The sequence below is a fragment of the Phyllostomus hastatus genome, unplaced genomic scaffold (genome assembly GCF_019186645.2).
Source record: "Phyllostomus hastatus isolate PE091 unplaced genomic scaffold, TTU_PhHast_1.1 phas_scaffold_387, whole genome shotgun sequence".
NCBI classification, from domain to species: domain Eukaryota; kingdom Metazoa; phylum Chordata; class Mammalia; order Chiroptera; family Phyllostomidae; genus Phyllostomus; species Phyllostomus hastatus.
In genome coordinates, this window is record NW_025334027.1 from 1361151 (window position 1) to 1384645 (window position 23495).

Consider the following 23495-nt stretch of genomic DNA (forward strand, 5'->3'; position numbering starts at 1 on the left):
TATTTCTTGAGTTGCCCTTTTAAAAAGGTGTATATGTAACAAAACTGCATAATTAAGACTTCATGATAGATAAACCTTCCAGGCTTTCCTCCTGTTGGTTTTCTTACTGTTTTCTATAGTTAGTCATGAGTTTTGTATAAGACTATTTGTAAGGCTTTTTAAAGTTTACTTTCCTTATTTAAGATTATGAACTTTGAGATTGCTCTATCCAGATAATAACTAACACCACTAAAATCCAGAAAGTTAATTTTGAAATGCAGGTTTTAGATGAATACAATGAAGCAGGGAAGGTCTGTAAATAGATTAAAGTGGAGAAATGGCGTTGATGGTGCTAGAGTGAGCGGTACAACATCATGTGTTAGGAGCACAGGCTTTGCAGCCAGACCTCCTGGGTTGATTCCATAGCTCAGCAACTTAACTATGTGAACTTTGAACAGACTAACCTCTCTGGGACTCGGTTTTTCCATTTATAAAGTAGGGTTAGTAATAGTACATGTATCACTGAGTTGTTTGATACAGAAACTATATCACAGGATTTTATCACTGGCATTTGTGGGTCTAGATCTGAGATCTCACAGGACTGAAACTTTTTCATTTATATATCCTGGACATCTTTCCACTCTGTAGTTATAAAGAATGACTATAGTGTTTCCTAGTAGGGATGACCCATGATGTTTTTTGCCAGTCTCATATTGGACATTGAAGTTCCCATCAGTTATCTATTGCTTCATAACATATCACTCCACACTCTAACTCGAGGCCTCAAGATGACCACTGCATATTTGTTCTTAAGACCATTAGGCTGGGCGCAGTTGGGTGGGTCTGCTGTGCTCACCTCAAGCTACATGGTCTAAGGCACCTCACAGTGTCTTGCAGTTGATTCACCTCTCATCCTACACTAGAGCAGCCTGGGCCTTTCATGATGGCAGAAATATTCCAAAGGAGCCAGAGCAGAAGCTACAAGATCTCTCAAGGCCAGGTCTCAGAACAGCAGACACTTCTGCCACATTGTCTTTTTTTTTTTTTTTAAGATTTTATTTATTTACATTTAGAGAGGGAAGGGAGGGAGGGGGAGAGAGAGAGAGAGAGAGAAAGAGAGAGAAAAAGAAAGAAGTATCAATGTGCGGGTGCTGGGGGCCATGGCCTGCAACCCAGGCATGTGCCCTGACTGGGAATCAAACCTGCGATGCTTTGGTTCACAGCCCACGGTCAACCCACTGAGCTACGCCAGCCAGGGCTGCCACATTGTCTTGATCAGAGCAAATCACAAGTTCACCCTAGATTCAAGAAGTGGGGAAATACATTCACCCATTGATGAGAGGAGCTATAAAGAATTTGTGGCCACGTTTAATCTGCTTCCAGGTGGTTTCTAGTTTTTTTGTTTTGTTTTTTACTATTACATACATACACTTGTTTGTTTAGTAAATAGATCTGAGTGTTTGTTCTATGCCATCAAGGGTTCTAAGCCTTGGACATAAAACAGCAGCAGTAAGACAGATTAAGAGCCTGCCTACAGGGAACTAACAGTCTGGATTTATATGAAAATGACATAAGGAAATGAATGGGAGACCTCGGATAACTCAAGAAATTAAAACTTTTCAAGCTGAAACATTAGTGCATTTGAGTTTGGTTAATGACAGTTCACAGAAAAGGAAGTGTAAATGTCTCTTAAATATACGGAATGGTACTCATTTTTATTCATTATATAAGATATGAACTTTGAAAAGTCAGTAATTCTGGTTTTTTCCCCACTCATCATAGTAGCAAGCATCAGTAAGTTTGGTAACCCACTGTGGTCGAGGTTGTGGGGAAATGGATGTTCTCAGAGACAGCTGGTGGAGTGTGAATTGGTTGAATCTCTCTGGAGGACAGTTTGGCAATTCTTTCACATGTCTTTTGTTCCAGCAGTTCTGGCTGGGTATTGAACTTTTGGGTCTGCCAACCAAATGGGGGAGAGGTAGTGTTTTGATTTATTTTTTCTTTAATTAAGAGTGGGAATGAATATTTTTTCACATTTGTTGGGAATTTCTGACTGCTGAGTCCCTTGAACCAGTAGTAAGTAGTACAGATTTTTCTTCAAAGGAGTGTAGCTTAAGATTCTCTCCAAAGTCTTGAGGAGGAAGGAATGATTATTATTCAACAGATGGTGCTGGGGTAGTTGAATAGCTATTTGGAAGAAAATCAATTTAAATTATTACTCACATCAAAAATAAATCCAAAAGAATTAATGATTAAATACTTTTAAAAAAATTATACCATTAAAAACTAACAGTATTTATAGAGCATTCAGTATTTTTCTAATCTCTGCATGGAGAATGACTATATTCCTATAAGGTTTAAAAACAAAACAAAGATGGTAGATGTGATCACACAAAAGTTTTAAAACTTAGTTCAGGTTTGGACAACAGATATAAAATATTCTAAATTGAGTAAGATTTTAAAGCAGCCCTATCCTGTCATTTTGAAGGCAGCACAGCATAGTGGTTAAGCTATGTGCACTAGAATTGGTCTCACACTTTTGAAAAGTTAATTAACCTCTCTAGTTCACAATTTCCTCATCTCAAATTGGGACACATTGCATCCCCCCACCCCTGTAATGTAGGATAATTTGGGAGGGTTAAGTGAATTATCAGTTATTAATGTTAGACCTGTCATTAATATTATTAGTGTATAAAGAGCAGAGAGAAATCTTAAGACTTCATTGGATAAATAAATGAGCAAGGACAAGAACACAATTATAGAAATTACACAATTAAGAAATTTACAGAATCATAATAAAGAAATTCTGAGATGAGCCCTGACTGGTGTGGCTTAGTGAATTGAGTGCTAGCCTGCGAACCAAGGGGTTGCCATTTCGACTCCCAGTCAGGGCACATGCCTGGGTTGCAGGCCAGGTCCCCAGTGAGGGGGCACATGAGAGGCAACTGCACATTAATGTTTCTCTCCCTCTCTTTCTCCTTCCCTTCCCCTCTCTCTAAACATAAATAAAATTCTTTTAAAAAGTCACAGTGATTTTTGGTAAAAAGTTTTATAGCATGGGAAAACGCTAATGATCAGTATTTACTGGGTAAATATTACAGCATTTATAATATATGCTATGATCTCAGTTATGTACAAGAAAACACATGGAAAAATTCTACACAACATGTCAAAAAATTTGCAGTGGTTACCATTGAATGATGGGGCTGAGGGAGCTGTGGTGACATAGATTCGAGGGTCAGCCATTTGAGCCCTTCTCAGTTCCGCGTAACAAGAACCTGCTGCTCACTGACTTGGGTCTGAAGAAGGACTTGACTGGCTGTCATAACTGACAAGCCCAGTAGTGTTGGAATTCTTAGAAACAATCACTTCGACTGGAACTTGGACTCTTACTTTCAGGATTGCTTTCCTCGGTGCTCTTTCCTGTTCGTCTCTTTCTTATGGTCACAGGATGGCCACCAGCAGCTCCACTGACAGGTTGCCTACTCGTTTCAGCCCACGTATGGGCTAGTACTCATTGCCTCTTTGTACTCATCCTAGCCTAGTCATTGTGGCCAAGGGAACCCAACCAAGTGACTAGCCAAGCCAGCGTTATTATTCCCACAGCACAGTCAAGGAGTGTGGTCAAGCTTGAGAGGGCCTCCCCCCCCCCCCCAATGGCAAGTGGATCTCCACGTGGTCAGAGGGCAGTGGACTCTGGCAAGCAAAACCAACAGATGAAAAGAGACAAAGGATTCTGCATGGAAAAAATGTTGAGGAATTCTATTCTTTCTCCTTTTGTTTATTTTTTAAGATTTAAAAACAATGGAGTCTATATAGAAAGTCTCTCCATTTCTCATATAAACTACCGTTTGAAAAGCTTCTAGACTGTTACTGTCCCTATAAATATACAAGTTGTAAATTCGATCATAAGCTATATCCTTCTTAATTATCCATGGAGGGTTATTAATTTGAAGCTTGGGTGAGAGTTCTAGGCTAACGATAGATTTGAGAGTTATTTAACACATGGCATTTGAAATAATGCAAGATGTTGAGAGGATAGAAGGAGATCTATAAAAAAACTAGATAAATGAACCTTCAGTGGGCAGTGGAATAGCAACTCTTGAAGACTAAAAAGAATGAACAAAAAATAACTAGTACAATAAATATTTCACAGAAGTAGAAGATGGCATTATAATCAAGAGGACATGTTCAGTAGTCTCCATGCAGTAGAGAGGCTTCCAATTAAGAGGTCATTGGTGACAACATAGCAGCAGTTAAAATATTAGTGTATGTAAGAAGTTTGAAATGGAAAGTGGAGACAGAAATGACTGGTTTAGGTGAGGGGCGCTGGTTGTGACAAGGCCACATATCACAGGATTGGCTTTGATTAGCGAGAGGATCTCCTCTTTCCGCAGCAAGGACGTGTGTGAATCTGGGTTGAGGGACATCCAGGAGGGTCACTCCCGGGGATCTCGGTTTCCTCATTAGCACCCACAGTCAGATCTGCTGAGAGTAATGAGAGCCAGTAGACAGGAATGTCGTGATTTAAGCCATATGACTTGAGAAGCATCTTAGCATGGAGAACAGGCTGCTAGGGATTTCCTAGAGCTGCTGGTGGCCTTAATAAGGTTTTTAAAAAAGCCCTGCATTTTTGTGCCACAACAGTTCTCAGTAGTGTACTCCTTACACCTCTGAGGTCTCCAGGGCTTTTTAGGGTGTCTGTGAGGATAAAACTATTTCTATACTAACACCAAGGCATTTTGTACCTTTTTCTCTGTGCTGCCGTCTGCACTCTTGGGTGCAGAAGCAATGGTGAACAAGACTGCCAGCCCCTCAACACAGGACAAGGTGGTGGGAGTGCCTTGCCCTCACAGCTAAAAACCAAGGACAACCAGTAAGAATGTCCTTATTGAAGCAGTGATAAATACTTTATTGAACCCCATTCTTCACATATGTCTTACTAATGTTCTGTATGACAAAATGGGAAATACACATAGAGCATGCTTGCAACATAGGACTGCTGTCTTCTCGAGGGAAATATTGGCACAGTTTGAATTAATGAACTGAAATAGCTGCCTTTTGAAATTGAATATCAACAGGTTTTTTTAATAGTCTGACACGCCTTGCCTAATTTAGTCACTTATTTATTTATAGAAAGATTTTATTTGTTTATTTTTTTAGAGAGGGGTAAGGAGGGAGAAAGAGTAACATCAATGTGTGGCTGCTTCTCACGTGGCCCCCACTGGGGACCTGGCCTGCAACCTAGGCATGTGCCCTGACTGGGAATCGAACCTGCGATGCTTTGGTTTGCAGCCCACACTCAATCCACTGAGCTATGCCAGCCAGGGGTGAATATTGACAGTTTTTAAGAGTAGGTTTCTGTGGTCAGAAAGTGGTGGTGACACAGTTTGCACAGCTAGGTCTTTTTCTTGGGCTCCATTAAGAAACTTGTGTTGAAGCTGGAAGTGGCAGATTGCAGCCTTGGTCCAGAATCAGTTTTGCAGGATAGGTGAGATGTACCTAAAGCCTTGCAGTAGAGAGCCAGTCAAGTGACCCACCATGGGGTCTGGGCTATGAGGGGAAGAAAAAAGCCTGATGGGCCAGAAGGGTGGGGTTATGTTGCTAACTAAAGCACCCACTGAAGTTAAAGAGGTGTGGGTTCTGAGGGCACCAGGGAGAGTCAGAGATCATTGTGAGCCTTGGAGGGACTTAGGTCTTTCAGGAGAAATAAAACCTGTATCCAAGGACATACACGCACAGGCAGCATGATTCATGCCCTCTGAGTGGTGCCAGTAGATGGCTGTGTGGCATAGGAGAAGGGAGGCCGGGCACTCTAACTGGCATTGGCACCTGCCAGCTGCTTCCCATTTCTGTCCTTTTCCCCTTCTGCAGTCGTGAATAATTCAGAAATGGTTCTTAGAGTAAAAGGAGGCTAGAGATTCAGTTATTTTTCTAATAGCAAAAAAAGAGTTATCTTTTGAAATTGTACCTGGAAGATTAAGGGCCTAGAAGTCTTCTTAATGAAACTAACAGCCCTGGTTGGTGTGGCTCAGTGGATTGAGTGCTGGCTAGCAGACCAAAGAGTTGCCGGTTCAATTCCCAGTTAGGTCACATGCCTGGGTTGTGGGCCAGATCCCCAGTGGGGGGCGTGAGAGAGGCAACCACACATTGAAAAGAAATTTACAGATCTGTTTTAGAAATGCTTAAACTGCAGTTATCTAGGTGCCTTCAAGTGGGAAAGTATTCCCCCTGCCCCACACCACCATTTAGAAATAATGCTGTTAGAATTGGACTATGGCCAGGACCACCTGGACTTTTCCTAACACAGATGGTGTCTAATTGGACATAAGGGCAAATGACTTCTAATCTCAGGACAGTGCTTGGGGAAATGTCTATGAGCTCTTTTGCGGGAGGTATGATTGGGAGAAGGAATGAGGTTAGATTTTATTACCTGTGTTACAGAGAATACTCTAAAACTTACTCAGCAGCCCTGGCTAACATAGCTTAGTGGATTGAGAGCGGGCTGTGAACCAAAGCATCGCAGGTTCGATTCCCAGTCGAGGCACATGCCTGGGTTGCAGGCCACAGCCCCCAGCAACCGCACATTGATGTTTCTCTCTCTCTCTCTCTCTCTCTCTCTCCTCTCCTCTCCCTCCCTTCCCTCTCTAAAAATAAATAAATAAAAATTTTAAAAACTTGTAAAAAATAAAACTTACTCAGCAAAGGGTGTGTCCTGTGTTTACATAGCTGCCTGGTATTCCATGGGACTCAAATTTGAGCAAGAGATTCCTGAGTTCTTGGCCATTGTGCTGCACCGTCCTGACCCTTGATAGAGCCTTCTCAGAAATGGAGGCTGGTTGTGGGCTCAAGACCCCATGTCACAACTGCAAGAATAAACACCTCTTCTGCTGCTGCCCAGACAGTGTTTCAGTCAAAGCCCAAAATATGTAGATTCCCAAGAGCCTCCTCTGCTCTGAAAGGCCTTCTAGTCTGTAGGGCAAAATGTCATTGTTGCCTGATTTCCTAAGGTACACTTGTGTGTGTTCAAAAGATTATCAGTAGAGGCAAAAATTCATTTTATATGCTTTAAAAAAAAACAAGTGTACTTCATGAACATGAGAAAAATTCTTTGTTATGTGGAATTTCTTACTATGTACAACATGTGGTTTACAACATTTAATTGTCTTGAAGATCAAGAAGTGTGACGTGCAACAGGGGAAGTCACAAGTCAGAGTCAGAAGTGAGTGTGCAAAAGCATGCATGTGCACGCACATGCACACACCTTAGAGTGAACTCCGGCAGTTAGGTGCCTCCTCAGCCCTCCACCTGCTCTCTTTGAGGTTGGCCTGCTGCTCACAAGGATTGAAAATATATATAAATTTTTTAGATTTTTATGTATTATTTTTAGAGAGATGAAGGGAGGGACAAAGAGAAGGAGAGAAATATTGATGGGTTGCCTCTTGCACACCCCTAACAAAATACCCAGCTTGCAGCCTACGCATGTGCCCTGACTTGGAATCAAACCGGCAACCCTTTGGTTCATAGGCTGGCACTCAATCCGCTGAGCCACACCAGCCAGGGCTGAAAATATTTTCTAGTAATTGAATAAGTAAAATGATTTTCCTTTACCATTCTGCTTTTAGAACTCATTGGCATATGCTGATTTGCACGTGGATGCAGATGATAACCTAATTATCACTTTGATTAGTTGATGCATCTCACTGGGTTTTTTTGTTGTTGTTGTCACTGCATTTTCTGAAAATTATATACTCTTTTTCAAGCTTGCAATAGATTTTCAGTCTTGATCCTTGAGGCCCTTGGATTTTTCAGGGGTGTCTCAGGGCTGTGAGCTTGGACTTAAGAGAGGCTAAGGTAACTTTTTGTCACTCCCTGTCTTGAGGCTCCTTTTAGGATTTAAAGAAAGGACCTGCTTAAATTGAAACCACTGGTCTGAGCATCATTAAATAAAAGGAGACATTCTAAAAAGAAGCTCAGTTTTGCTACCTGTTTATCAGAACAATGAGTGTTTCTCATTGAAGTCTACTCCTGATACTAAATACAGGAAGTATTCTATTACATTCCCTGTAATCCTTGTCCCAGCCACAGTTAGCCATGCCCTTTGGCTATCCTCATGGCTTGCAGTGGTCCCTGGATACTGTGTATGGAATCCACCAGAATAAACTGTTCATTAGCCACCCACCCCTTGTCTCATTCCTGTTGGCACACTTGCTTCCTACTACAGTTTGAACATGAAAGAAATGTTCAGCTGCTGACTATGGTCCGGTCAAGAGAATGCGTTTAGTTTTGGGCCCTGGAGAAGGATGCCAAGCTGCAGAGTAGACTGGTGCCTGTGCTTCACACGTGGCTCTCAGTAGGAGGACAAGTGACTATTTTCTTCTATAACTTTGGAGGTCTTCTCTGTATGTTGAAACATAAATTGACCATTGCAGAAATCACTTTGGAGTTGACTTAAAAGAAGTACATACATAATGTTGTTGCTTTTGACACCTACAAAGCAGAGTAGTGATTTAGGGAAAAGTCCAAGTGTAGTAGGCAGACGTGGGTTTGAATTTTTTTCTTTTACTTTCAGTCCTTGGCTGATCACGTCATCTTTCTGAGTCTGGGTCTGCAATTGTCAGATGGTCATGTACTCAAGAAGCTCAGAAATATAATAGGCACTCAATGTGCTGACTATTCTCCCTAAGGCAATGCCTAGCTCAACTGTTTTGGGGGTCATTTTACTTAAACAGGAAATGGAAAGTATTTCGGTTTTTATTCCTTTGGCTTCTCACCACTGCAAAACCTTTGTCTTTGTAGCTCTGGATTTACTGGACAAAATGTTGACCTTCAACCCTCACAAGAGGATTGAAGTGGAACAGGCACTGGCCCACCCGTATCTGGAGCAGTATTATGACCCAAGTGATGAGGTAAGAGCCTGGCCTCCTAGCTGCTTCTGCAGGGACACGTCTGAGTCAGCAGCAAGCCCAATCCAGAGGGGCCCAGGTATCCTGCTTAAATTGTTTTGAGAGGTACTGTGTGGTGCCTTATCTGGTCCTCCCACCACACCCACATCCTCAGCCTGGAGGCCTAGTTGTGTGAGGACAGCTTGACACTTCTCCCCATCCCCTTAAGGCTCTTTTACTTTTGAAAACTTCTTCCAGGCCCCCTACAGCAGAGGTGGGGGGGTGGATAAAGGGGGGCACAGATAAGGGAGGGGTTCAGTATTGAAGACTATTGTCATAATCTATGGCAGGAAAAAACACCTGAACCAAAGTGCCTGCCCTGAGGAGAGGGTGTCACAGAGTGAGAGGGTGGGAGGTCAGCCTTGGCAGTTCACACTGTAGCTTGGTGACTTCCTGTCTGGTGTGCCTCCCTGAAGATGGGGACACAAGAGCCTGCTGTGGTAAGAAATGATGAGTTTAGAGGTCAGTGTGACAGCTCTCCAGAGCATTCTGGACATCCAGCTAAAGATAGCAGAGAAAAATACGTTTATGAACCAACGTTGAGATGTTTCTAGGGGAGGCTCATATGCGCAGAAAACAAGCCTTCACACTCCTATTTTAAAAAGAGAGAGAGCCAAAAGGAATTTATTAAAACTAAAGGAAAATGGAAGAGGAGGGGAAAAAACTATAAAAGCCAATACTGATAAATGAAAGAGAAAGAAGAAATCAAAAAGAGGAAGTATTAATTAATCAGGTTCCCCTTCCACCTTTATCCCCTTCAGAAACAATTAAGGCATTTTGTAAACATACCTACAACATAGTAAATAATAAGGAACTAGCTGAGAGTATACCTTTTGGAGCCCTTGCTAGCCCTGTGAGCTAGAGATTTCCAAAGGCCCTGTGTTGTAATCACAAGCTGGGGTGCTACCAGCTTGGGGTTGGGAGGGCTAGAAGGATGACGTAGGTAGGACACCTAGTGTGATCCCACAGAGTCATTCGTTAGGGAGGGCTAACCATTTGATTTTCCCTAACGGGCGTGAATCCTTTTCCCCCTTTTCAAGAGGCCAAAGCTTAGTACGGTTTGGAGTCCACGTTTCTGTCCCCTAATGGTCCAGTGTAAGAAATACATGAATAACTACTAGACATCCAGTGATCAACAACTGGTATCATCATTAGGTTAGTTCTGTAACATAGAATTAGAGGTTAATTAAAAATCAAAATATACATAATACTGACTAACTTCATTTTTTGTAAGTGTTTACGTATGGGGTTCTTTGACATAAATAGTTCAAATCTGTACTTAAAAAGTTTTCTGATAGCACTTTCACAGGTCCTCCCCCAGGTAGTGGGGCTGTTTGGTAGCTGGTGCTGAAAGAAAAACCCTTGGGGGCATCCTTGCCCTGGGACTGTGCCACTGGCAGCTGTCACTCAGTACCACAGAGAGGGAAAAAAAAGTTTTCTGGTTATTTATAGAGAGCACTAAAATAAAACTTGCAGGAAAAATACAAGGAAGATCACTTTGTAGTTTTGTTACAGTTATTATTATTAAAATTTTGGAGTTTGTGCCACCCAGTGTTATATTTCTGTATCTAAATTTAAAATAAAATAGGGTTCATCCTGCTTAACACAAACATGGGCATTTTCCTGTGATATTAATCATTCTTTTAGTTTCATTTTTAACAGTTCCATAATATTTCTACATATAAAGATACTGTGATGCATTTAATCAAATGCATCTATTTGATTAGCATGGGTTTTGATTATATAAATATACCATCACTACCACCCCTACAATATCATGTTTCTGTGATTTTTGACTTTCAGTGCCTTAAAAGATTTGACAGTTATTCTGGGACAAGGTTACATGAATACTCCATTCAGTTGCTCCTGGTCCATTTATTAAGTACTCATGGGGAGTGCACTATCAGGCGTCTGGGGCACAAGTACCTACTTACCGTGGTTCTCAGTCTCTAGAACATCAGTCTTGTATAAATTTCTAAGCCATAGTCATTTTAAGAATCAATAAACAATTTCCTTAACCATAACAACTGTTGTCTACTAAATATTTTGTTTTCTCCTAAAGCCCATCGCTGAAGCACCATTCAAGTTTGACATGGAATTGGATGACTTGCCTAAGGAGAAGCTCAAAGAACTCATTTTTGAAGAGACTGCTAGATTCCAGCCAGGATATAGATCTTAAATTTGTCAGGTACCTGTAGCTTTTACTGTATAATAAATGCTAGCGAAGGTGAAAGGATACAAATTAAAAGTTATTTAAAAGAAAGAGGGATTTCCATGGGCCTTCATGGAAGCCTCTTAAGGTTAGATTGTAAGATGTGATGGACAATACAGTGATACTGGTAGATTTTTTAAAAAAACAAGTTCTTGGAAAAAATTAAATGCAAATCTTGATTTTAGAGAATATATGGAAGAGGAATGTGAATAGAGCTTATGCTAGAACTCTGTGGAAGAGAACAGTGAAGTAAAGAATTACAACCCAGAGTTGGAACATTAGCTGGGGAAATGCTACAGACAGGCTGGCATGAAGGGACTGGAGGTGTCCTGTGGCAGGCAGTGGCATCTTGTGCAGAGTGCAGACAGGTGGCCCAGGGGTGCTATGCCTATATTGGAATAGGAAGCCACCACGCTGGTGACATGATGTAACAGTGGATTCTGCAGAGGTGCGCATCTGGGAGTTTCTTAGCTGGGTCTCTGTTCCATTTTCTCATGCCCTCAGGCTGAGGGTCGGTTCCCCATTGACTCTGTTGGGCAGCATCCAGGCTCGAAAGCAGAAGCTGCTTGAGGAGTTTTATTTATTTACTTTTTAAGATTTTACTTATTTATTTTTAGAGAGACGGAAAAGGAGGGAGAAAGAAAGAAACATCAGTGTGTGGTTGCCTCCTGGCCCGCAACCCAGGCATGTGCTGCCCTGACTGGAAATCAATCCGGTGACCCTTTTGGTTTGCAGGCCGACACTCAATCCACTGAACCACACCAACCAGACTTAAGGTGTTTTACATAGAGGGCATGGGGACTGGTCAGAAGGCATTTGAAGGGTTGAAGAGCAAAAAGAGGGAGGTGGGGTGGGTGACCTGCAGATTGGTAACTACTGGGAGCTGTTCCTGGTCTTCAGTGAAAGGAGCAAGAAGGAAAATGGTGTTAGCCAGGGGCTTGGATCACCACACAAGACAGGTGCTAGGCACCCGCTGTCACTGCATCTGCTAGAGCATCACTATCACTGAAGAGGGGTCAGGAACCTGTAGTACCACTGCCTTGAGGGATCTTGAGGGCCTGAAACCACCATCACTAGCCAGTGCTTCTAAAACCCAGAAGCCACTCCTTCTCCTAAAAAGCCATGTGTCATTAGGAGCAGAAAGGGGAAGGAAGTATGGCTTTTTTTCTTTCATTGCCTTCATTGGCAGAATCTCCCCAGAGACCAGCCACCAAGGAATTCCAGCAGTGCAGTTGACAGGTTTCCAGCCTTGTCATTAAGGACAGGACAAGCAAGAGAAGGGTAGAAAAGAGCTGAGAACAGACATGGCCAGCTCAACCTCAGAGAGCCTTGCCGAGTAAGAGGGCTGGGAACAGAGCGGGTATGGACTCGACTAGTTTGGGAGGTGGAAAATGGTACTTTCAGAAGTCTGACTGACACCAAAGCAGGAAGTGTTGGGTGGGAGATGAGCTCAAGTCAGACCAAATGACTAGGCTCAGACTGTGTGGAGACTCATGGGCTGTATGGGGAGAAGCAGTGAATTCGGGAAGATGGAGGAAAGGTCTGAAAGACTCCAAATTTTCTGAACCTAGCAGCTGGGGGCCGGGGGGAGTGATGCTGGCACTGTTAGGCCCTTAGCCTGTGTTATCACTGGACACACCCTAAAACACACACTTGTAGCACATTGAGGGTTGAGGAAACCCATGTTTACCTAAGGACATCAGTTGTGCTCTAATAAACTGGCCCTTGGGAAGAGTCTGAATGAGAAGGAAGAAGAGGTTAGCAGGGGGCTGAGGACAACAGAGTCTAGTGAGAGCTGAATCCATTTACATTTGCACAGCTCACAGATATGGCAATCTGTTGAAGTATTTGTTACACATATCCATCTACACAGTCACTTGCTGACAGAAAGTCAGTCCCCAGGACCCACCCATGTTCACACCTTAACTTGAGTCCCCATGGGGCTTCCTTCCTGGCCCCTCTGCTCAGTGCTCACAGTAGGATGAACAGTCTCTCAAAACTTCCCAAGAGCCTGCTCTTCCCTCCCTGTGTCCGCACAAGGTCAGACTGCCTGCACTCTCATGGGCTACCACTGGGTTTTGTGAGGAAGGTTTTATCTGGCCCTTTACAGAGCAGGTTCACTGACCCCCTGCCTAGAAGATTGATCTGAGCAGTTGCTTTTCTTCCTTCACAGTCCTTTTCACGGGTCTTTGCACCAAAGCCAGCTGGTGGCTCCGTTTTCCCCCAGCAGCTTGTTTCATTGCACACATACAGCGGCGTGCTGTAAGCCAGGCTGTGTTAGACGCCCGGCTGCGCAGAATAAGTAAGACTTGAGCATGGCCTCAAAGTTCACATGGTCTAGTAGGGGCAGAACTGTCACCCATGTTATAGTGTAAAAGAGCACTTGGGGTTGGCATAGTTGTTAGTTCGTCTTCGTTTAATCACCATTGAACACTTTCTGGTGGCGGCCAGGTCAGGGAAACAAAAGAGGAGTACAAGTGAGACCCAGGCTATGCTTTCCCAGAGTTTGATGGCTGAACATGGGAGACAACAAGAAGTTGAGTGCTGTGTCATGGGTGGGTATGGGCCGCAAAGATTGAGGAGGGCCAACATCACAGTGCTGCAAAGAAGGCACTTCCGCCGGTGGAACATGCAATATGAAGCCAGGGAGACAGTCCTTCATGGGAGCCCCACAAGAGCAGGCTATGAAGAGGCTGAAGCCCAGGCTTTCCAGGGGACCCGCCTTTCCCCTAAACGTGGTTTCAGGTCCTGAAGCATTAGGGCAGGTGACTTGGGGCAATAAGGTGTTGGGGAACCACGGAGAACAGGAACCCATGGCTCAACTGGTTGGGCTGCTAGAGGAGAAGCAATGCAGTGAATGCAGGGAGCAAGGCGAAGGCAAGGGTGCTTCTGGGCCACAGGCCGTGGCTGCTGGCTCAATGCCTCCTGAAGTCCCAGTTAACAGACAAGGACCACGGCCCCGCCCAGGGTCCACCCCAATTCTGAAGACAGTCTCTGTGTTTAGGTCACTTCCTCCAGAGTCACAGAAGGCACAGTATGTGCCTATATCATGGTTTTTCCAGTATTTTTTAAATGACAGTTTTCAACTATTCTGAGAAGTTGAAAGTTGTATTGTAAATACCCATATTTCTACCACCTAGATTCTATGATTAATGTTTTACTTTGCTTATTTTCTCATATACCTCTCTTCGATCCATCTTATTTTTGTCATGTATTTCAAAGGAAGTTTCTATAATCTCAGTTGACTTACAGTCATTGTGTTCGGTTGCAGTTCCAAATGGTGTACTTCTAGGTGGAGATCTTTTCCCATATCTGAGCCTGTCTCCTCATTACACAATTGGGCCATAACACCCACCCTTCCTGTCCTGAACCTTGAGTGGTAGACAAAAGCCATCCATCTGAAAGCGCTTGTGAAATAGCATAGCGACATTTTGCTATGTCATACTAGCCAACCTTTCACACCAGTATCTTGTATGCATTTTGACAGATTTGGTTGCCTTCCTGACCACCTTAACCATGCTTCCTCATCAGAACCAGTACCATACAACATGTTTTGAGTGGCAGTGTTTTCATTTCTACCAAGGATGATGCAAAACTAAGAGAAACCTAGGGGTGAAGTTAATTCATTACATACAGTTGGGTGCCTTAGGCAGCAGTTCCCAAAAGTGTGTTCTGTCTACACTCCACACCCCAACAGTCTGTGTCTTAACACTCCAAGGGATGCTGACTCTCACAGTTGAGAACCATGAGCCTATTACATAGTTAGAGTAGATCTGACTTGGAGTATACTTTCTCCAAGTAAAATAGAGACATTAGGATAATGAAGGGGGAAATGTGCTTCTTACACTTGAATATGGTGACACTCCTCGTGGACCTCTTGGAGGTGGCCCATTTGCAAGGCCCATCTGGAGGGCCAGGTGAACCCTGTGTAGACAATGAATGAAGGCTGTCAGCAAATTACTGCCTGCTGCCCTTCAGGGTCCTGTCTTGGAGGTCAGATCACCTCTGACCTGGATGGTCAGAGCCCTTTCATGCCGATAGGAACCATTGCACAGTCCCCTGCCTCTCTGGAATCGGGGCCCGCCGCCCTTACTCTTTCAACCAGCACTCTGTTTCGCTGTTCTTCCGTATCACAGTCAGAGAAAACTTGAGCTTTCTGCTACCGTGTAGTTGATTTTGCCCTACCTGGTCATCCAGAGAGAAAGAGACTTACTAAGAATATGAGGAGGGAGAAAAGTTTTTTGCTTTGTATTGTATTATAAAGACCCTCAGACTCTGATTCGGACATTACCATGTCTTGGGCATAGTGAAGCCAGCCCGCCTGTGAGCGAGTGTCTGTGTGTCCTCTGCGTGGTAAGGAAACATGCTCTAAGAAATGTCTGAGAAGTGGCTTCAAGGTGAATATAGCCCTTCCTCTTCAGAACTGCCATGTTACACCTGAAGTGGTTTCGAGTAAAATGACCTTGTTGCAGGGTTGTTTATTTATTTATTCACTTTTTGTTTTTCATGATGTTTTTGGTATGCTTTAATATGGTTCATTCTTTACATTTGAACATTTTCCTAGTGCTACTGCTGATGTTTTTATGCGACTCATTCTTAACTCATAGGTTTGTTTATTTTTCAATAGGACAAGGGCTCAGAGGACTGGACGTGCTCAGACATCGGTGTTCTTCCCAGTTCTTGACCCTGGTCCTGTCTCCAGCCTGTCTCAGCTTACCCACCTTGACTCCTCTGAGCCATTCGGAGGAGCGGTTTCTGGTAGTTGTGGCTTTTACGCTTTCAAAGAATTCCTTCAGTCCAGAGAACTGTTCCTGGCACCCCTGTGTGTGTCACCCACTGGTGACCTGTGGCAGTACGTACCTTCAGTGCACCTACTGCTTACCGTTGCTTTAGTCACTAATCGCTTTCTGGTTTGAAAGATGCAGTGGTTCCTCTCTCTCCTGAACCCTTGCTTACATGACGCCCTGCTGACCCATGCAGTCTCACCAGAGATCATTTTTTCACATTGGCTCTCGTCACTGGCATCTCACTTTATGATAGGAAAGGCTACTACCTTGGGCACTTTAAGTCAGTGACAGCCCCTTATTTGCACTTCACCTTTTCACCATAATTGTTTCCCCAGAGCAGGAATTCGTGGAAACACCTGGGATGACATTGCAGCCTGCCGCAAGTGCTCCGTCCTGCGAACCTTGGGGGCGCTTGTCAGTGTCTTTTCTCATATCATGTTAGTCACTAACATTTAAGGTATGTACTGTTTGCCCAGCTTTTAGAAAACTCAGTCATTTTTCTAAATAAAAGAAAGATGTACTGCACTCAGCGACTTCACTCTGTAGATTTACTTTGGTTATTTGTACCATTTACAGAGGTATAACACTGGCCGAAATGTGTTATATGCAGAACAGAGTGTTTGCAGGACTTATGCAAAAAGCTTTAAAGTGGCAGCTTCACTGGAGATTTAGTGAGAAACAAAGGTCACAGCAGGGCGCTGAGGAAAGTATCTGGAGAAGTAGCCGGTAGGCTGCCTGATACCGCTGGGCGGAGCTCCGTCCCAGGGGTTCCCATACCCCAAGCTACTTCACATGGTGTGCCACATTCAGTGTAACCACATTCGATGCCTGGGGATTTAGCAGAGGGTAAACACTGCGTCTTTAAATGAGAAAGTGTACAATTCTTTTCCTCCTACAGCATGTCAGCATCTCAAGTTCATTTTTCAACCTACGATATAACAGTTTGTAATAAAGCCTTCATGAGCTCACGACATGAAGCACTGTTCTGTCATCAAGTGCTCTCAAATGTTTCTGATACTGCTGAGCTAAGCCTGTCAGAAAAAGCTAGCACTAAGTCATGTTTGGAGCTCAGTCCCTTATTTTCCTGATCTCTTTAAGTATTTGTTCCTGCCACTGTACACTGTGGCATTGACTCGGTGTTCTGTCCCAGTGCGGTGCCTCCTCTTGACTCCCCCACTGCTCTCTGTGGTGAGAAATTTGCCTTGTTCAATAATTACTGTACCCTCGCATGACTGTTACAGCTTTCTGTGCAGAGATGACTGTCCAAGTGCCACATGCCTATGATTGAAATGAAAAATCTATTGTTACCTCTGAGTTGTGTTCCACGGAAAATGCTATTCAGCAGATCACTTAGGAATAATTCTATTTTTAGCTTTTCATTTCTCTTCTTGTTTGATTTTTGACAGCAATGAAGAATGGGTTATATAAAGACTGCCTGCTAATATGAACAGAAATGCACTTGTAATTCATGGAAATAAATGTACATCTTCTATCTTCATATTCATGTTAAGATTCAGTGTTGATTTCCTCTGGATCAGCGTGTCCGAATGGACAGTCAGGTTCAGTTTGTGCTTGGAACAGAAGTGCTTACAGGCCTCGCCTTCCCACCCAGGCGCTGCACCAACACTGGTTTACATGAAATGATTTAGAAAGCATTTTTTCCCCTTTTTTCCTTCTTGCACAGCAGAGAAATCAGTTCTGACCTGTTTCTTTATTCATATCACAGCAGAATATTGTCACACTCTAGTGAAGAAGCCCAAACGTCTCAGGTTGGATTCTCTGGTTCTTTCTAAAGAGGGCTTGCCTGTGTGCCCCAGAGCTGTTGCTAGGCACAGCTGAGCACTCAAAAGGGCTGCTCAGCACCCCTCGGCCCACCCGCCCCAGCCCAGGGTGCTGATGCTCATGCCTCACAGGCTAAACAAGGATAGCTGACTCATCCTCAGAACTCAGAATCACATTCTTGCTCTGAAATGAGCTTCACCTCCACGCTCAGAGCTGCCACGTCCAGGTCCACACAGCATTGACCGGATGTAGATGTGACTGTTAACGCGATACTCTGATAAGTCAGTTTTCACTTTAAAAGGAGCATTGACGATTTTACTGCTCTTGTTTCTTTGTTTTTAGATGGAATGTTAGTATTATTAGGAGGTTAATCTGCAGTTCTCTAAATAGAAAGCCATAGCCTTGGTTACTAATCCCTGGGGACGGGGCTCTTTCTCATCCTCCTTGCTGGTACCCTGAAGTCGGAATGGCATGAAACCACTAACTGCATTCTAGAATCACTGTAACCATACGTTGTGTGCTTGTTATTAATCATGCCAAACCTGATTTAATAGGTCAGAGAATTGTCATAACCAAGGGACCTGTTAGAAAGTACCGGCTGTTACGTGTGCAAGACTCATCATTTGAATCTTATTGCATCTCTAAAAATGTACAGATTAGTTCATAAGTTTATGTTGGTGATACTGAACATAAGCATTTAGACTAATGGCTTTTTTGGTGTCTAAAATGTAAGCAAAAAACTCCTGTTGAAACATTCCAGTCCTTTCATTTAGCATGAAATAAAATGCCTCCCAAGCCAGTGCAGTGGGTTGGAGAGCACTCACGTTGACCCTGTGCCGACACAGGTCTCAGCGCCGATGGTAGGGGTGCACAGGCCACTTTGATGCCTGGGGCGAAGACTGTCGTCGTGCTCGCGTGCAGTGCACAGGGCTCGGTGTGTCTGCGGTGATGCCTTCCGCTGCAGGCACAGGGGCAGCGGCACCTGTTAGCTTTCAGGAGCCACACGTGGTTCATCGGTGGTTGTTTCTGAAGGGTCACCAGACCGGCGTACTGCCCTCGCTGCGTGCCACGTGATATTCAGACCATCAGAGGCGACTGTTTTACCTTTATTTGCTTATCTGTTAATACAGTTTTTAAATTGGTAACTTTTATATAGTGTGGTAACAGTATGTTAATACACACGTACATAATGCACACATGCTTTGGGTCCTTCCATAATACTTTTATATTTGTAAATCAATGTTTTGGAGTAATCCCAAGTTTAAGGGAAATATTTTTGTAAATGTAGTGGTTTTGAAAATTTGAGCAATCCTTTTGCTTATACATTTTTAAAGCATTTGTGCTTTAAAATTGTTATGCTGGTGTTTGAAATATGATACTCCTATAGTGCAGACAAGACGCATGTAGCAGTAGAGTAAATCTGTGGTTTCTCTCACTGTAGTCCAGCTCGGCAGCGTGGGTCAGAAACGACCCGTTCTGAGCATCCAGAGGGAATTCTGTAGGGTTGCACCAGGTTCACCTAAAGCTCGTTGCCTTTTTTGTGCTGTTTATCTGTGTAGAGCACTCAAGAAAGTTCTGAAACTGCTTTGTATCTGCTTTGTACTGTTGGTGCCTTCTTGGTATTGTACCCCAAAACTCTGCATAGATTATTTAGTATAATGGTAAGTTTAGAAAAAGAAGTTAAAGGAAGATTTTATTAAGAATCTGAATGTTTATTCATTATATTGTTACAATTTAACATTTATTTGTGGTATCTGTGATTTGGTTAATCTGTATAAAAATTGTAAGTAGAAAGGTTTATATTTCATCTTAATTCTTTTGATGTTGTAAACGTACTTTTTAAAAGATGGATTATTTGAATGTTATGGCACCTGACTTGTAAAAAAACTACAAAGAAATTAGAATCATTAAATTGTGTCCGTGTTACCAAAATAACATGGTACTGTGCATGTACATTTTAATTGGAATTTTATGTGTGAAAATATGAACTCATCTAATCCATTATTAGAATGTTTCCAAAATAGGTGAATCTTCCTAATTTAACTTTGCTTATTAGTGATAGAACCATAAGCTGGTGCGCTGGAGTCCATTGGGGTTTTAGTGCTCCGTCGTTTTTCCAGTTTGTTCTCTAGACCGCTGGCTGAAGGGGAGGAAAGAAGGCGGTGCCGGGAGCCCTCATGCAGTGCTCACGTGCATCTCTGCTTGCTTTCCTCAACTTCAGCAACTCTGCCACCAGGGCTGGTGTCATTGGCAGCCTCTGTCAGACCAAGAAATTATGACTGTTTCAGGACTCTTGGACATGTGGCTCTTGTCGATATTGGGCATCATGTGGTGAGGTATTTACCAGACAAAATATTAGAAATGTTTTGGTGTAGTACTGTAGAAAGAGTACAGGTTTAGGGCCCATAAAACTGGGTTCAAAACCAGCCCCCTGCTCACAACTGCAGCTGGCTTTCAGCAGGCCATTGTGCCGCTCTGCGCTTCGGTCCCTCAGCTGGAAAATGGAACCGGTGTCCTTCGCTTGGCTGTGGTGAGGATTGTGAAGATACAGTCCAGCTAGCTAGTGTAGGACCTCAAAGCAAGCACTCAGGCCCCAGCGGGGGGTGGGGGCTCAGCTGGTTAGAGCGTTGTCCCAATACACCAAGGCTGTGGGTTCGGTCCCATCAGAGGGCATCACACAATCGACCAGCGAATGCATAAATAAGTGGATCAACAAGTCAGTGTTTCTCTCTCTCCCTCTCTAAAAGAGTCAAAACAAAAAAATTTAAAAACAAGTACTCAGTAAGTAGCAAATCTTCCTAAATGCTTTTTTAAGTTTTATTGTTAAGGTGGCACTAAAGTGTCTGCTAATCTCACTGACTGCTTTCTGTTCATCTGAGACAGGAAAACCTAGCTGTCTACAACTTCCTGCAGGACACTGGGTTGATCCCCCCCAAACTGAGAGTTTGTAATGACTTTTTGAAGCAGTCACGGGAGTATGACGTTTGCTTTCCCTTTGACAGATTAACACTTTGTTGCCTAAATTCTGTACACGGTGATTAAAACAGTCATCTTCCTTCTTCAACACAGAAATCTAATGATCATATTCTTCCCCACTTTCATTGTGATAAGCTCTTCGCCTGGACACTAACGCAGACATTCTAGTCAGAGGTGGACCAGCACCCTGGGGGGTCCAGTTTGTCACATTTAATCAGAACCAGGGTATGCAGAGCAGACTCGTGACTATAGAGCAGTCCTCTGACAAGCGCAGAAACCAAACCCAGATCTTGGGGGGGTTACGGAGCAGGCAGAGGAGAGGGGGTGTGTGTCCACAGGGGAGCAGTGGAAGGATTGGTTTTCCTGGGGGACAGGCTTGGCTGTCTTGAGCCTAAGTGAGGAGGGACGGGGGGACGATGGGGCTGGGCCTTGCAGGACTGAGGGCAGGTAAAGGGAGGATCTAGGTGGGCACGGGATGTGGGGGCTCTTTCTGAATCTAGTACCAAGGGGGAGCTGAAAACGAAAGGTTATTTTCTAGGTGGAAGGGGGGAAATGGGGTGAGGTTGTACCCTGTGATGTGTTTTTTCAGGTGAAGTGGCAACAGTCCATGGAGAATGGGGAAGAGCCACCAAGAGAAGCAGAAACGGGTGCTCGGCACTGGGGGGGCCGGACTGAGGCAACACTCCTGAGTCTGCGTGGGGTGCAGCAAGCCTGTGCGGCTACAGGGTTTTCTCTGGCAGCGATGTCAGCTGGATATCAAGCAGAGGGCGAGGCGACTGAGCAGGAGGACTGGCATGCCGTTGTGAGGGGGGGCCCAGTGCGCAGGGGACGTGGCGGGAGATGTGGACACGTAGAAGGCAGTGTTCCGGTTCCCGTCCTGTTCTTTGAGAGTGAAGCTGTATGGGTTCTGGTACCCAAGCTTCCAACATTGGTGTGGTGGGGTTTTCCATACAATACAAAGCAATTCTTGGGACAACTGGGTATCCAAGAATTCAACTTTATTATGATGCCCTCTACCCAGAGATACAGTGTCAGATCCCACAGGTTAAGGGCTCGGTCTAAAGAGACTACTTCCCTCCCACCCCACCCCGTCTACTTCAGATGCCAGTCACAAGCCGAGGTTGTGACCTGAGCTTCTGACCAACTAGCTGTAGATCGGAGGTTCCCACAACCCTCTCCTTGGGGTCAGCTAATTTGCTAGAGCATCTCACAGAACTTGGTTTGCCAGTTTATACGACAATGCTGAGGAACAGCCAGATGAGACACGTCAAGCAAGGTCTGGGAGGGCCCCGAGCAAATGTAGGAGTTTCTGTCCTCATTGAGTTGGGGCACATTGACCTCTCAAAGTGTGGAAGCTCCTCGAACCACATACTTTTGGGATTTTATGAAGGCTTCACGTAGGTGTGACCGATCAATAACTCCATTTTCAGCCCTTCCCCTTCTCAAGAGAATGAGGGACAGGAGAAAATTTCCAAGCTTCTGATCATGGCCTGGTGTTTCCAGTGACCAGCGCTCACCCAGGAGCCCACCCCTAGTGGCCTCGTTAGAACAGAAGACTCCCAGCACTCGAAACCGTAGGGTTTGCAGAAACCCAGTGTCAGGAACCAGGTCAAAGACCAATTAGAACAGAAGGTGCTCCTAGTGCCCTGTCACCCAGGAAATGACATGAGTTTCAAAAGTCCTGTGTCAGGAACCAGGAGCAGAGATCAATACAAGTTTTTCTGTTAATCTCATAGGCACTCCCGGCGTGACAAGCTGGGGGATGTCTGCAGGGTGCAGAAAGTCACCAGAGTGGGGTGAAAACTGTGGATCAAGGTGGGCTGTCATGCTGTTGGCTTTTCATGTGACATGAGACGGTCATTAGCAGCGGGGAAGGAAGACACCCTGTCCGCTTTCAGTTGCAGATCACCCAGTGGAAGAAACCAGTGGTGTGGGCTGCTTTTTACTTGACTTGATGCTGATTCACTAGTCGTCTCAGCACTGTGTACCTGCCGTGCGCCTGGTGCAGAGCCAGCCCCGGGCTGTCCTTATTAAGGAAATCCCTGGTGGTGCAGATCTCTGGAGGAGGGGGGAAAACCTCACAACTGTAAAAGGCCAGAAACTGCGTTCACTGCTTTTGCAGTAGTCTATCTGTGAGGTCCTTAAGGGTGTGGACTCAAAAGCTGAATGATTACAACAAATACGAAAAAGTAGTTCTCGTTTGGAAGCAAAGTTTTGTCTCCTTCGGAAATGATCAGAAAAACTCTATAAAACATTGTCACCCCCTCACGTGGGCCTTGAGCGCCTCCATAGTGCTGTGGGTAGAGGCAGGGATCTCCTCATTTTGAAATGAAAGGCATTTTAAATCACCAGTGCCTGGAAGAATTCTATCCCATATCCTTCTTCCCCTCCATCGTCCATTTCCTAATTTCTAAAATTGAGTCTAGAGAGAAGTCTATATATAACAATGTCCTGCATTCAATGTTGGCTGTAGAGATGCTTTTCCACGCAGCTGACCAGAGTGAGGTGATGTGACCCAGCGGAGCTGGTTTAGGACAGCAGCCCGCGATGTGCTGGGCTGTGTCCAAGGACAGGGTGCCCAGCTAGTTAAGCTTGATAAACCCTGAATGACCATGCTGCGGCTCACTGGCTAGAGAAAGAAACAGGGAATAAAAACTTTGGGAAGGAGAGCATCTAATAGGGCAAGAGTTGGGAAACATTACTCTTGAACTCTTTGACCAGAGGAACAGGGAAGCCAATGCCCCCCCCCCTTTTTTTTGTGGTAAGACTGGAAGGTAACAAACCTGCAGTCAGCTGTGGAGATGACGGGAGGAT

At 44.2% G+C, this 23495-nt stretch overlaps 1 protein-coding gene across 1 annotated transcript in view; it reads left to right on the top strand.

Moving 5' to 3' along the window:
• The window catches only part of MAPK1 (mitogen-activated protein kinase 1), an 80926-nt gene extending 61286 nt beyond the window's left edge, over positions 1-19640 (top strand). Inside the window, exons 7-9 of the mRNA XM_045819773.1 lie at positions 8779-8888; positions 10987-11112; positions 15764-19640. Of these exons, the coding sequence (XP_045675729.1) occupies positions 8779-8888; positions 10987-11103 (227 nt within the window). The 3' untranslated portion in view covers positions 11104-11112; positions 15764-19640. The remainder of the gene's footprint in view (positions 1-8778; positions 8889-10986; positions 11113-15763) is intronic.
• Positions 19641-23495: the final 3855 nt, after the last annotated feature.